Below are 15,026 nucleotides of genomic sequence, written 5' to 3' on the forward strand. Positions count from 1 at the left end.
CTGGAGGTTATTAGAAGGTTATAGAGATTTCTCATGCAAAATTTGACAGTTTCTGATGTATAGAAGTATTTTTAATCTTAAAATCAAAATTACTTTGCATGTTAGATAGTCAACATTCAAAAATAAAAAATGTTAAAACTTAATTAAAAATCTGATACCTTGTGTATGAATGCCTTGTAATGTTTACTGATAATCTGCAAATTTCGTGAAGATACTTATGCATTTTAAAAGTGACAGTGTAACTACTTTATGGTTACTGTATATATGTTTCGTAAATGATATTATCAAATTAACAAAAAAATAAAGCACATATATCCATTTGTTTAAAAATACATGATATACAGTTCAACTACATGAACAATTACATTTTGAAGTACATTCCAAACAGCTCATTTTTGAATTACCTTTTCACCATCTTCCAATTATTTTAAGATACTATTGACAAAAACAGTATTTATATAATTAATGTACATGTAGCTTAAATGCATGTGTACAAAATTAAACATTTAACATTATCAAAATTCAACATATAATCTCTAATTTTCTATTTTACATATCTACTATTCACCACATGCATGAAAAGGTTCTGAATATGAAATGTAGACATTCTTACATGATCATACATACCAAACAGAGTAAAACTAAGGACAATCTTACAAAATAATACACATTACTAGACTAAGTATTAGCTAAAATAGTTTTTGCTTCTTCACATAGGTAAATTTGGTTTGGAGTGTTTTTTTTGGTACAAAGCCTCATAGGTTATCTGTGCAAGCAATTCGGTATCATCTTGTTTTCTTAACCCTTCTAATACGGGTAGGTGGATTCCACCCAGCCCATATTCCCAAAATCACCTTTTAAAATGTTGTCACTGAAAAATTATTACATCCAGAGTTTAAGATATTATCCTACTGTGAATTAAAAATGATCACTTAAAATTATGTTTGGAGAATTCTCCACTAGATTTAACTAATGCAGTGTCACTTTGCTAAAATGTAGGATTTCTCTAACTGTAGCTTGATCAAAACTTTGTAATGTTTATAAAATACAAAACTTAAGGTAAGTTGTTTTCTAATTACTGTTTGTTTTCACTGTCTATGTAACATCTTTGTATAATTGAATGAAATGTTTCCTTCTTCTTCCCTTTTCTTTTGTGGATGTTGGGATTTCAGGATTTCAAATAAGGGTTGAAAAGAGGTAATAAGTGAAAATTACCATAAAATGTAAATTTTAAATCTCTTTCTGTCTTTGATTGACTTTTAATTAAAGTGCAATTTTAAGCCAGAAAACCTTTTAAAATGAATTATTTAAAAATGTTCACAATTTTTTAAAGGATTGATTATCCAGAGTAATGGGTTGCTTTACAAATGAATTGCGTTAAGTGAATAGATATAGCTCTATGGTTAGTTTATTCTGTATTTCTTTCTTGTAACAATTTTTGTATAAATATGTATTTTTCAACATAATTTTTATAGTGTAATATTTTTCTTTATTTAAGGATACCAAAAGTTTGGTGACTAGAAACATACAAACATCTAGGTTCAAACCAGAAAAGTTTGTTAAAGAAAAACCAGTAAGTTTTTGATGTCAAGTTCAGTAAGTTCTGTAGTAGTAGTTTAGTTTAAACTTAGTGTTGTTATTATTATTTTTTTACTAGAAGTACACCACCGATTTGCTGGATTATTCGTTTTGCCGGACCAACAGAGGTCATGTAATAATAATTCAACAATACACCTCTCACCCACTAATTATGCCCCTCTCTTGTCTCTAAAGCACCATCGACTGCTAGAAACTTGAATAAAACAAATATTAAATGTACATTAAATGATTAATGAAATACTTTAATACAGGTATAAATGATACAGGTTTATTAGTACAGTATAAATGAAAAAGGTTTATTAATTACTGTACTTACACTATTATAAACATTCTATGTTGTAAAAAATTGAAGAAAAAATCAAAACTAAATATTTGTATCTTGTTAAGCTACGTATTCTTGGCAACATTCATGAAAAAAATCAAAACTAAATATTTGTATCTTGTTAAGCTATGTATTCTTGACAACATTCATGAAAAAAATCAAAACTAAATATTTGTATCTTGTTAAACTACATATTCTTGACAACATTCATGAAAACATTAAAACTAAATATTTGTATCTTGTTAAACTACATATTCTTGACAACATTCATGAAAAAATTCAAGCAATTTGATCCACTAGTTTAATATCTATAAGAAAATGTTCACAAGAGTGACGTATCTACTTAAAATTTAAGTAGCCTGTCTTGAAAGAGCACGTATCACACGTAATGCCATCTGTGGCAAAAGGAGGTGCCAGACCATCAGTTACCGGAAAATCGGTGGTGTACTTCATAAATGTTTTTGAGGAAATTTTCTGTTTTCAGAAGGAGTGAGAGGTAATTATGACCTAGGAACATTTTGATGAATAAAAGTGTAATGTAATATTTTTAATATTCAGGGATTTTGCAACAATTTTTTTATGTGGGTTTCTGGAACCAGTAACACACGAATCCCTAAGTAAGCCATGCGTAAGTAGCAGTCTAAGTACATGGCCCAGAGCAAGGTTCATGTCAGGTGGAAGGAACACATTAGCAAAAGAAATAGATTGCGAATATTAAATTTTCTTGACCCATTAGTGCCACAAATAAATCATTCTCTGCACTTTGGAACCATGGATAAGTTATAATAGTAATAGTAAAATCCCACTATTTGGTTAGAGTAGCCTCCGAGTTGGCTGTGGTTGGTGTTGACTAGCTGCCTTCACTATAGTCTGTCATTTCCAACTCAGGGACAGCTTGAGTGTATAGCTGCTTTGCACAAAAATCAATAAGCAATAACAACCGCCTGGTTTAAATTATGATATTAATCTTCTAGTTTTCATTAGGATATACATGATATACAAGTGCTATTGTTTTGCAATTAGGTAAATTGAATGTTATATTTCTGTCTTAAATGATGGAAAAAGTACTTTAGAGTACATAAAATAGTCTTGAATTGTGTCATGAAATTATATCAATAGATTAGATACACCAAGACATTGTAGACTAATGAATATTTTATTTTCAAAATGATCACATATCTGTGTAATTTTCTATGTGCATATATAATTAATTCTTTCATAAAGTGATATGTAATTATTTCAACTATTCAGAAATTTGACACTTTTGTAGCTAATATCCCATTAACTCTTTTGCTGCTGGCAGGTTAAAGAGCGCATGTCATGACCTTTTCGAGAGTTATTTTCAAAATTTTATTAAATAACTTAACTATTATTTCTTGTCAATGGAATTGACATCAAAACACAGTTTATAATTTATATTTTAATATTATATATGTATTAAGGAAGTATAAAAAAAAGCTAAATATCAATTTTTGTTTGTCACATAGCACCTACTATTGTCTTATTGCTCAGTTTATATTTTATTATGTCTACCGTACAATGTGTGCAGTGGTTAACGAATTAGAAACTTGAGTTTGAGCTAGAACATAAAATAAGAACCTCCCACCTCTTCGATTTGCTGAGATGTCAATATATTTAACCAATCCAGTAGAGTGGCTCCTCCCACTACTCCATTCTTTTGAAATCTCTTGCCTAGTCCCACCTACATCATTTGATTAAGTGTTTACTACCAACAGAAAGAGCAGTTTCCTGTGTATGAAATCTGACAGTTTATAAATAGCTTGAAGGAGAAAGTCATGCCAAAATTGTTGAAGTGTTATGACTAAGTTGTTGCTCTGAACAAATGAGATTTTTTTAGTCATATATAGCTTGTTTAGAAACCCAGTTAAATTACAGGGGTTTTGTGTGCACTAATATAGTAAGTTGATAATTATTTTGTTTTCCAAAATGTATATTTGAAGACGACAAAAATTAATATCTCTTCACTCTCCACTTGGAAGAATAAACGAGGCTTATGGCAAGGCTTAGCATGTATGACGCATGCATGAGCACAAAATCTCATAATGCTGTAACTACCTAATCTTTGTTTTTTGAAATATTTTTTATTTATTTTTCTATGTTTTAATAAAAATAACTAAAATTTAAGCATTTGTGAATAAATAGTATGTATTGGTTGACGTATAAGTCTGCTGAAAGGTAAATAGGATTTTATAACCATGTGCACAAATAATATCTGTGTGTGTGCCTATATGGTGTACTGCTAAATTCCAAACATCCCAGAAGGATGACCAATACTCACACACTTGCAATGTTTATTGTATTAACTCTGAACCAAATAATAAATATTTTCATAGATTCGAAGTGCAATATTATTACTCTGGGGAATTCTCATTGTAAACACTGTAGAATACATAAGCTGATAAATTCCACATTGTGTTCTTGGAGCAGGGATCAAGTTGGCTTAATTCTTCGTGTGTGCTTTGTTGCTCTTGAGAGTAACATATTACAGTGGCACATAAACAGTCTAATGACACAAGCGGTGACTTGTTGCTTTATTTTCATCGGATTTCTATTTCAGTTGTTGACAGTAAAATAAACACAGAAAATAAATGTGAAATGTTGAGCAGTTCAAAATCTCAAGAGAAGTACTTTGTTACTTTGTGACCAATGATAAAGAGAAAAGGGCACAGCTGCTCATCTTATTTCTTATTTTATAACTTTTCATTATGCTTTGATGATTTGTCTACTGGCTGAAGAGTCAAATATATTGTTAGGGTAGAGGTAATAACAGATAAAATATAGTTTTACTAAAAAATAAGTTTTATATTTATGTATGTGGTTTTGAAGGTTGCACAAATGAAATTTGAGATTTTTGAGACAAAGAAAAGTATTTTTAATCTAAATTTAAAATTCACTTTGCACTTGGACTAGTCAAAAATAGATTTGAAATATTCATGGACAAATCTTTAGTAAAAATACTTAACTAAAAAAATGTGTTCAAATGACATGTAATGTTTACTAAAAGTGTGCCAAAGTTTGTGAAGATACACAAACTTTATTAAAAGTTATAGCATGGAAACTAATGAGTACAAAGTGGTTAATAGGTTGGTCAATTCGACCGACTCCATGTTAAGAGAGTTAATGAATAAAAACAAGTTGATTTTCCAGTGATAATTACTTTGTATGATATTTAAGTCTTGTTGGAAACCTCAATTATGAAGTTTGTGTTCTGAACTCAACTGATGAGGATGTATTATTGAAACAATACTTAACCAAATCTGCAAAAAACAAAAGAGAATGTTAGAAGCAAAATTACTGTATATTGGGTCACTTGAAATTGCCCTTTATGAAATTTGAACTTAGTTTTAAAACAATTTAAATTATAATTGGAAAGCATTATAAATGGTTCTTAGCTAAAAATGGCATTTAGTTTATTTTCATCCATAGTAGGAACTTGATAATGAATGAGCACTTTATTAATGTATTAGAAGCTGTAAAATCATAAATAGTCACTCAAGTAGCATAATTGTAAAACTACAACCTTTTTTTTCTTTTAAAATGCTTGTACTTATTATCTGAAAGATATTAGTTTTAGTGAATCAAAAATAAGAGATACAGAAATTATAATGATTCTCATTTTAAATATGCTTGTTGGCATACTGATGGAATCAATTGTACAGTGTATTACTGTTTTTTAATCTAGACCTTTCATATGTTACAAATTTTACTTGGTGGACATTTTGTTTTTGATCCTCCTTGTGGCACCCTGTGTCTTTAAAGTAATCAACAGTTATGGGTATAGGTTATCTAGTTTTCTTTCTGAAATAAATAAAGATTCATTGGTGTGAGTGAATAAAATATCAAAGTTAATGGACTTCAAAGAAAGTCAATTATAGATTGGTACATGGGACCCCATTGCCTTTTGAAATACCTTTTTTGTAAACTATTTATATACAAAATTGCTTGTGGATGTATGACTTTATTGATTTCATGGTCCATAATAACATGAGTGAAGAAAGTGTAAAAAAATACCATCACTATTGCAGTTAATTCCACTAATTACTGCTAGGGTTCCCTATCAGGCAGGTGGTAGCACTGTCTATGTAGGGATGGCTTGGATTGTTCATTGAAATGGTATTTTAAATATTTCCTCAATAGGTCATCATAACTTTATAACTTTACTCTACAGTGTTTTCTTTTATAATAATATCTATGTATTGATTGAGTCACAAGTTCAGGGAATGTCTAAGTATCATAGCAAAAAGTTTGAATTTCTTGTTCTCCTTTCTTTTGCTTCTTTTTTGATTACATGATAACTTAAAAACCAAAACAATGATGTCAGCCAATTTCACTGAGGTGACATAGTTTCAAAGGAGTATCTGCTTTTATAATTATTAATAATATCTAGTAGTAATTTTAAAAAATCATAATTCTAGTGTAAATGATGTTATCATTACCCATTGAAGTTAGCCTTCTTACAGAAATTTGGTGTTCCTGTAAAAAGCTTAAATGCAGGGTGAAACAGGGATTACCAGCCAATAATAGATGCATAATAAATATTACAGGTGGAACCTCATTGTATTAAGAACATGGTTATAAATACAACCTTCCTATGTCTATTGAAACATTGCACTAAAAAAAACAAGTAAAGGAAAAACTTTTCAAAAAAAGGAAGTAGTTATATTAGTTATATATATTGTAATATGCTAATTCTTGCCTGTAGGGATGATGCAAATGCTATCCCTACTATCTTGCTTGTATTGTTTTTGAAGGATTGATATTAGCCATTCTTACGTTTACTTCCTTTTTTGAAAAGTTTTTTTCTTTACTTGTATTTTTTTGTACAGAAAACAAGTGATTTTATCCAGTGTTTTTGGTCAGTTCTTTACACTGATTGTTTTAAGTCAAAAACAAAATTTCTATCCTATTCATACTGAATGATATAATAAAAAAAGTCAATATTTTGAGACTTAAGATTTGTTCCATATGAAAAATATTATTATACAGGTCTTCGGTCAAACTACTAATCAAAATAAATGGAATATTTACACATGATTTCATTTCAGTAAAATATGTTTTGTGGGGTTCTGTTCAAGTTTATTAGAAAATAAGTTGTTACTGTAACATTTCATTCAGTATTAAATATATTTTACTTTAGTTAATGATAACCGTTACTTTAAAAGGTTAAGGTCTTCAGAGTATAATAAACTATACAAGTTATTTGTGAGATAAAATTTAGTAATATTAACTCCTATCCCTTCATGAGACGTTATTAGAAAAAATAGTATCCGAACACCATGTAACTTGAAAAATATTTATTCTTTTTACAATTATTTTATCACTTGGTATCTGTAAGATGTATGACCAATTACTCAGAGAGCAGAATTTTCTTTTTTTCTTCTATATTACCTAGTATCTATAATAATTGTTTTCATTGTCATTTCTTGTATATTTTGTGAATTAAGTATTATATAATTTTTGAAAATTCCTGTTGAAGCTTTAACTTGATTCTGTCATCAGTATTAGTATGCTATATTTGTATTTATTGGTAGTTTGTAATTTTTTAGCCAATGGTTCGACCAGTATCTAATGCTGACCATGCAAATCGCCAACATTTCATTGACATCATATCAGCAACTGGAGGGGCTCAACCCCCACAGCTAAACCCGTACCACAACCAATACACTTTATTTCCTCAGGAAACTATCTTCAATACTGTTCCAGAACAAGGTAATTAGTAAAACAAATTTTGAGTTCAAAATGACTGAAATATGATACCATATATTAATAGATAATCTTAATTTATTAGGCTACTAAGTTAAGTAGCTGATATGTTCATATAATACATATCATAAGCTAAAATTTAATGATGTTCCAGAAACTTTAAAATTCTGCTTTTAATAGGTTAAATAGTGAGCGTTAGGTTTTTGAACAATTTTTTTTAGATATGTACATGTGCTATCAAGGAGGTATCTATTTAGGTCAAGTAGCATTCTTGTCTTTTCACATCAACCAGTAAGTTGAGTATTCTAATATATAAATCTCTAAAACAGTGAAATTTTCAAATGCAAATGTTTAATATGGAGTGTATAATGTTACTTTTATGAAAAAAAATAATTTGTATCAGGTAATGTAACTATACAATTGGCTTCTCAGTAACTAATTACATATTAATTTTTTGTACTTAATACTCTATTTCCTCTTCTTTAAATGTGGATTCATGTGATGAATGAATCTTTCAGAGAAGATCCTGCTTATGTGGATTATCTTCTCCAGGATCTAAACATTTATCTGTATGGTGACGTGTGAAAGGAATGAGAGGATTTTAGCAGTTGAGGCATGGTCCAGCAACTAGATGCCAAACTGAATTTGAGAGTCTGTAGTTTGTATTTCATTGTCACAAAAATGTGTTCTGCAGTTTGGGGCCATGTGTGCAATATAACAATTATAGTCAAATGTCACTATTTGATTAGCTTGTCTATCAGTTTACAATTATTGATAGCTAGCACACATCATTCTTGTACAGCTTTCCACGACTATCCAAAATAAACAAACAAACTATCAGCTGAGTTCTGGGTATATATTGCTTGGGTTGGAATAGTATACTGGTCTTTGAATTCTTGTAGATTTGTTGGTTTAAGGTGTTTTCCCTCAAGGTTCAGCTGGGTCAGTACATGCTAGGATTAACTAAACATATTCATTTACCTCCTGTCATGGGTTTGAGTAATGTGCCCTGAAATACCTGGTGTTGGTGCAATATCCACTTGTAGGACTTCTTGAAATATGCTGCTGAGCTATGATCCCTTTCCAGCATCCCACTTGATATTGTGTCAGTGAAATACACTATATGTAAATAGATGGTTTTATGTATCTGTTCATTGTCTTCATATCCTGGCATTGTTGAATGATTTCAGTCGGATTTTTGATAGAGTTACTGTGTTTGATGGTCAACCCACCACACCATAATTGATTATTTTTCTCACGATATCTCTCTTTGAGTTTCTATTGGATATACAAGACTGTTTACTTTAAGAGTTATTTAGTTTGTTTTGTGATTTAATATTTCATGATTATTTAGTTTTCACAACAAGTGTTAAAAGTTAATTGTTTTAAAATCAATAATTTTAACAAGTTTTGTTATGTAACTCTGTACGAGTCGTACGTTGTTATGCAGTTTGATTGTTGTACTAAGCTTTAGTGATATTGTTGACATCATTTTACTCGAAGCTTCCAAGTTTTTCTTGTTGTGTGTAATATTGTTATCACTAGAGGGCAAGATATTTCTATTGCATGTTATAAATACATGCAGATACAGAGAGAAAGTTAAGAAAGCGAGTTAAGTGAGAGATAATTAGACAGATCTAGACTGAATGATTGGCAGTTTAGCTGTGATGGGAAATTTTTAAAGAAGTTAAAGTTAAGTTAGAAAACGTTAAGTTAATGAAAGTGACGTTAGACTTCGTGATTGTTAGTTTGGCCATAATGGGCAATACTTAAAGTGAGTTTCACTGTGGTATCATAATCAAAGAGATGAAGGAGAATAATTTGTCTTGTCAAAGGGTGTTTTAAGGTAATTAAACCCACCTGTGTGGACTTTGACGAAAATGAGACAATTATTTGAAGTTCTGGGTACAACTATGGTAACCCATGGGGTAACGTAAGTTGCAGATTGTGAAGTGAGAAATAGAATAGAGAAAAATAATTAATCTTGTCAATTGGATTCTAAAGTAATTGAACCAGACTGTGTGGACTTTTGATGCAAAAGAAAACTATTTACAACTTTAGATACAAGTTTGATAACCAGTAGTGAAACATAATTTTTTATATGCATTTTACTTGTTTTAAATGTATTATTTTAAAACAAGTGGATTGTGTGCTGTCTGTTTATTGTTGACATTTATCCTCAACAAGTCACAGATACCTACTGTAAAATAATCCCAGCCCATATACGAAAACCCTGACAGTTTCAATAAAATGTCTGGCACTCTGAGTGGAAATTCAGACAATTTTGTTGTTTATATATAATCACAGTTCTCTGAAGTTGCTCATAGGATTCATTTAATGACTTCTGTGTTCACTGCAAAGTTATGTCAAATGCCACATTAACGCTTGTTGGTACAGTTGGTGTACCATTTACACTGATTAAGTTTTGCCAATTTTGAAAATGCTTAATAATAGTCCACACCCCATATTTTCTCAACTTTACATTAAACTGGCCTCTTTATCCTCACAATCTTTGGTTATCTTGTTGTTTTTTTTATTCTTGGCTATGTTCTTAGAAGGAGGTATGAGCTGTTGGAGCACCCAGTAATAGGCCTTCTCTGCTATAACTGAGCCTCCACCCTTTCTATACCCAGGTTTTTAAACTTTCCAGAAAGAAGGGATTTCTTATCTCTTGACAGAAGCTTTGGAAAGAATGGCAAACTTACAAGCTTTTCTAGGTCAAACCTAGATGTCTAATTTGCATAAGTTTCATAGGGAGGAAGTTGCTTAAGAAAGGTTTTGCATTAATCATTGTTTAACTCACCACCAATGTGTAAACAGTATATAGTCCTCCCTCCTTATAATGCCATCCTCACTTACTCTCATTCACCTGGCAGTCTTCTGTACAAAAAACACAAGTGATAGAATTTCCTCTCTGTATACTGCCAATGGCATGTTGATAAAATTATATATATATTTATGTAACTGTTTGGGTATACTTATGTTTAAAGCAATGTTGATCTAATTAAATAAAGTTTAGATCTTAGTACTAGTAAAACTTGTGTGTCCTCATTATCTAGTCAAGCATTTTTGCATTTACACAAACACATAGTTAGTATTAAAATGGAATCTTGAAAAAGGCATGTTAAGTTTCACAGTTGATCGCAAGCAAGAAAAACATGAATACACTAAAAGGAATCCAACTAAGAAGATATGGCGTTTTATTTCATTGCTACATAATGTTTCTGTCAAATGATAAACAAATGAAAATACTGAATACTTCAAGGTGAAAGGATGTCAGTATTTGAGAAACAGCAGAGAACCCAGGCCTAAGGATGTTACTTTTATTTTATATTCTGTACTTCAAGGGTTTTTGTTCAGTTTATGTTCATGTTAATTTTTTATACATTCTGTATGTGTATACTTACTCAATATTTTATATGCACATTACTATCATTAATTCAACCTTTTTATCCATTAGTATATACTGTAGTTACATGAGCCACTGAGATGAGCAGTTAACCAAGAGCTCTATTAAATACGTGTACACTGTATACAAATATGGCTTACACTCAACGCCTTATTAAAATGTCACCATTATTATACTGCCAAAGATATGCTGATACCAAGATTGGCATTATAATGAAGGAGATATAGAAACCTGACTAACACCTATATTTAACTCTTTTTTCCATTGCTTTGACATTCAGTAGAGATATGTACATTTTATGTTGAACAAAGTCATTGATGCTCTCCAATCATGTTTTTAGCTGTTACATATGCAAGTGGATTTTACCATGTAATCACTTGTTTTTACTATTTACTTTTCTTTTGTGTTTTTATTTTACTGTTTCTTAAAACATTTTTCATTATACTTTAATATATAATAAAGCTTGTTTAGTACAAATGGCTTTAGCTGTTTCGTGCACTGAAAACCCCAAACAAGACTAACATTTTACTTTTCTTCTTATGTGAATCTGTTCTTAAAAAAATATTTTTAGTCTTTCATGATATTTTCTTGTCAGTTAGTCTCAAATGGCTAAATATTCTTCTGCTCTTTTGTAGCTGTACTTTGCTGCCCTTAATTTTTGCTTTAAGATTTCTACTCTCTTTTTTAGAGAAAGGGTAAGAGTATGTTTATGCATGCATATGATTCTCTCAAGCTTTAGTAGTTGTTGGATGTTTTCCACTTTGTAATGAGTCGGCTGTATAGTTCTGTTTCATTGAGGTGTTTTTTTTTCCATTTTTGACAGATATCTTCATATTGGGTCAAGGCTGTTATTTTGTTCATGCCAATATAGATTTATTTTATTTTAGTCTTAGGGTTCTTCACCTCACCTACTTTTAGTGTGTCTGATTTCCTCTTTTCTGCTTACAGGTTATGTCTGTAGAAGTCTGATGGTCAAGAGTTTTACTTTTCTTTAGACAAGGATATCTTGAATATGATTGTAGATTTTTTATTCATTTTGTTACACACACGTGTTTCTGGTCATGGATTTATTTTGTGTAAGTATCATTCTGATTAATCCATATTTCAAGATAAAGAATTAAAGGAACTTAGATGTATATTTTTTCACACTTTGTGGTTAATCAAGTTTAGTTTATCAGAAATCTTACAGTCTCCTTATGCAAAAGCAGCGAGTCTACAGACTTATAATTCTAAAATCCAGGATTCGATTCTATGCACTGGACACAGCAGATAGCCCCACGTGGCTTTGCTCTAAAACAAACAAACAAACAGAAAGCTTAGCTATTCATATTACTGTCTCTTGACCTTTCCTTCATTGTAGTTGTTGTTTTGTTCACAGAGATATAGTTTAAGAGTTTTTAAGTTCTTTTGTTTGGATTTGAGTTGACTCCTAATATTCTCATCTGGTTGATGAAAACTTTTGCAACTTGTTTTTATTCTCTAAAGTTGGACTTTTATTTCTGTAATGTCAATTAGATTATTTATGGCATTGGAGAATTTTCAGTGTACTTTATATATGAGTTTATATGTAGAATTGATTCTCAAGCACTCCAAATAACATCTTGTTACCAGTCAGTTTTTGTCCAACTGAGGTTGCTCATCACTTGTTTCTTGAAGTAGATCTAATAGGTGCTCTAGTCTGTTATAGGCTTAATAAGTCACCTGGCAAAAATAATATGGGCCATGCTTTTGTAGCTGTTTCTGTGGCTTAGTTCTTTACTGGATACGGTTTGTGAAATGATTGTAGCACCCTAATTTTGTACATGACTTGCAACTGATGCTGAAACTTATATTATGCTCTGACCCATAAATATTGTCCCTCTTTTATGTCAATGCTGTTCATAACTCAAGAAAAGTACTACACAGTTATCTTAATCCCTTTATCTTTTCAATATAGGAATTGAAAAACCTTTTATTCGTCCAAAAGTCCATCATTTCCAATGTTAAGAAGATAACTTTAAAAATCAACCACAAATAGTGCTTACAGTTCTTCTTATATTGAAAGGAAACATTATTTTGAAAACAACAAGATGGAATATCATTGTCAAAATAAACTTTTGAAATGATAGGATATTTTGGTGATGCTACTTTTAAAATTAAGAAATAGATATAAAATATTATTTTTTCTATAAGATATTGTGCAGTCTGAATAATTGAATGAATTTCAAAAATTAATACATTTTGTATTTATAATCACTACTAATTTCATGGATTTAAGCAAATAAAACCACATATTTTGGAAAATCTATTTGCATTTACTTGCACTGATTTGTATTTTGAGTTTCCTATCTTCTTTGTGTGTTAGTTCTTGGAAACAATTTGATCTAAAGTGACGTATTACAAGAAATTACAGTTTTCAAAATAATATTTAAATGAAGACCTGTACAGCTTTAATACATATTGAAGTTTGTGAATACTTAATACACATAATTTCCTTGTTTTTGTTACAGAAACACTGGGATTTTCCAGGAGGCTAGTAAATCTTTCTCCAGAGACTGGTTTGCCTCATCAGACAACTTCTCATGTTCTTGGAGAATATTTTCCTTGTGGTTAGTGAGTCAACTTTATTAATTATAAGTTAGTATACTAAGCTTCTCATAGCATAATTGTGCTTATGAGAAAAGACATTCATACTTCTTTAAGATTGTATATACAAAATTTACTAAACATTTGCATATAATTTAACAAATCCTTTTATAAATAGCTTTTTTTGTGAACTTTGAATAAAATGAAGCAACTGTTAAGTCTGTTTCTATTTAATAATAGAAGAAAACTAGTAGTGTTTGTGAGTGTTTGCTTTGTGTTGTGTGTGTGTGTATATACTTGTGTTCTCAGAGAGTATTTGTTTAGTCATATTAAGCTACTTAACATACACATATTTTGTAATTTCTTCCATGTGTAGCTATTCCACTTGGTCCACCCATACAAAAAAGAAGTCCAGGTTTAGTGATTGATCAGACAAATTCTGTTATAATTCCTAGTTCCTCTGAAAAAAGGCAGCTTCAAGAAAAAAATAAAGTTGGTGTTGTGAATATTTTTTCTGGAATACCCAAACTAGAAGAAAACAGCAAACAGTTAATTACACAGGTAAAGTATACGTATATCATATGAAAACGTGCTGCTAATAATAAATCAGGAGACAAACAAGTATTTTCTGTAACTTGAAGACCATGAGCCGTATAGAAATTTTCTTCTTTTTTTGTATTGTAGTTCTAGTACATTCATGCGGGTCTTGTTTATATGTATCTGTGTATATAGAAAGCTGTGTAGTACTAACCGTTGATGCTATAATTAGAATACTCTATCTGTGTAAGTTATGATTGTCTACTACAGAATGGAAATTCATGAATTATTGTAGTATTTATCTTTAATCTCTATTTGTATGTTTTTCTATAACTGAAACAAAGATAGATTTTTAGTTTTAATTTGTAGAAAACCTGAAAGCTGACATGAAACTATAGTTGTAAATATGATTGAATATTTCTTATAAAGTAACGGCAAAGCTGTTATATATGGTTAGGGGAAAAAAGGGTATAAAAGATAAATACTACAGGATTGCAACCCCTCTAATGTGTGAAAATAAATATTTCAATCCATTCATGTTATTCATAATTGAAGAAAATATATTTGATTGTTGATCAGGAGTAAAAGTAAAGACCATTTCATTTTTCAAAGAAGTGAAGTCAGAGTCTTCAGGTATGGTGATGTGTTAGTTCATTATGTTGTGGTCTTTCCTCTTAAATCTTCTACAAATAAGAAACAGTAGCACTTTATTTTTGCTTCAAATTACCTACCATAATCAAGGCACATTATTGAGAAATTCTTCAAGATCTTGTTTTTGTCATCTTACCCCTTTTAATGAAGATGGGAACATTGACAGGGAAATAGATTTGAACAAAGAAGTTTTGTAAAGAGCGCGAACGATAGTGTGAT

At 30.3% G+C, this 15,026-nt stretch overlaps 1 protein-coding gene across 7 annotated transcripts in view; it reads left to right on the top strand.

The window, feature by feature from the left end:
- Window positions 1-15,026, top strand: part of LOC106458674 — a 53,195-nt gene that overhangs the window by 19,132 nt on the left and 19,037 nt on the right. For all 7 annotated transcript variants that reach the window (XM_022384941.1, XM_022384940.1, XM_022384939.1 and 4 more), the window contains 4 exons: window positions 1,499-1,573; window positions 7,489-7,651; window positions 13,544-13,642; window positions 13,996-14,180. In XM_022384941.1, the coding sequence (XP_022240649.1) occupies window positions 1,499-1,573; window positions 7,489-7,651; window positions 13,544-13,642; window positions 13,996-14,180 (522 nt within the window). The remainder of the gene's footprint in view (window positions 1-1,498; window positions 1,574-7,488; window positions 7,652-13,543; window positions 13,643-13,995; window positions 14,181-15,026) is intronic.

This window comes from Limulus polyphemus, unplaced genomic scaffold (genome assembly GCF_000517525.1).
Source record: "Limulus polyphemus unplaced genomic scaffold, Limulus_polyphemus-2.1.2 Scaffold500, whole genome shotgun sequence".
Lineage (NCBI taxonomy): Eukaryota > Metazoa > Arthropoda > Merostomata > Xiphosura > Limulidae > Limulus > Limulus polyphemus.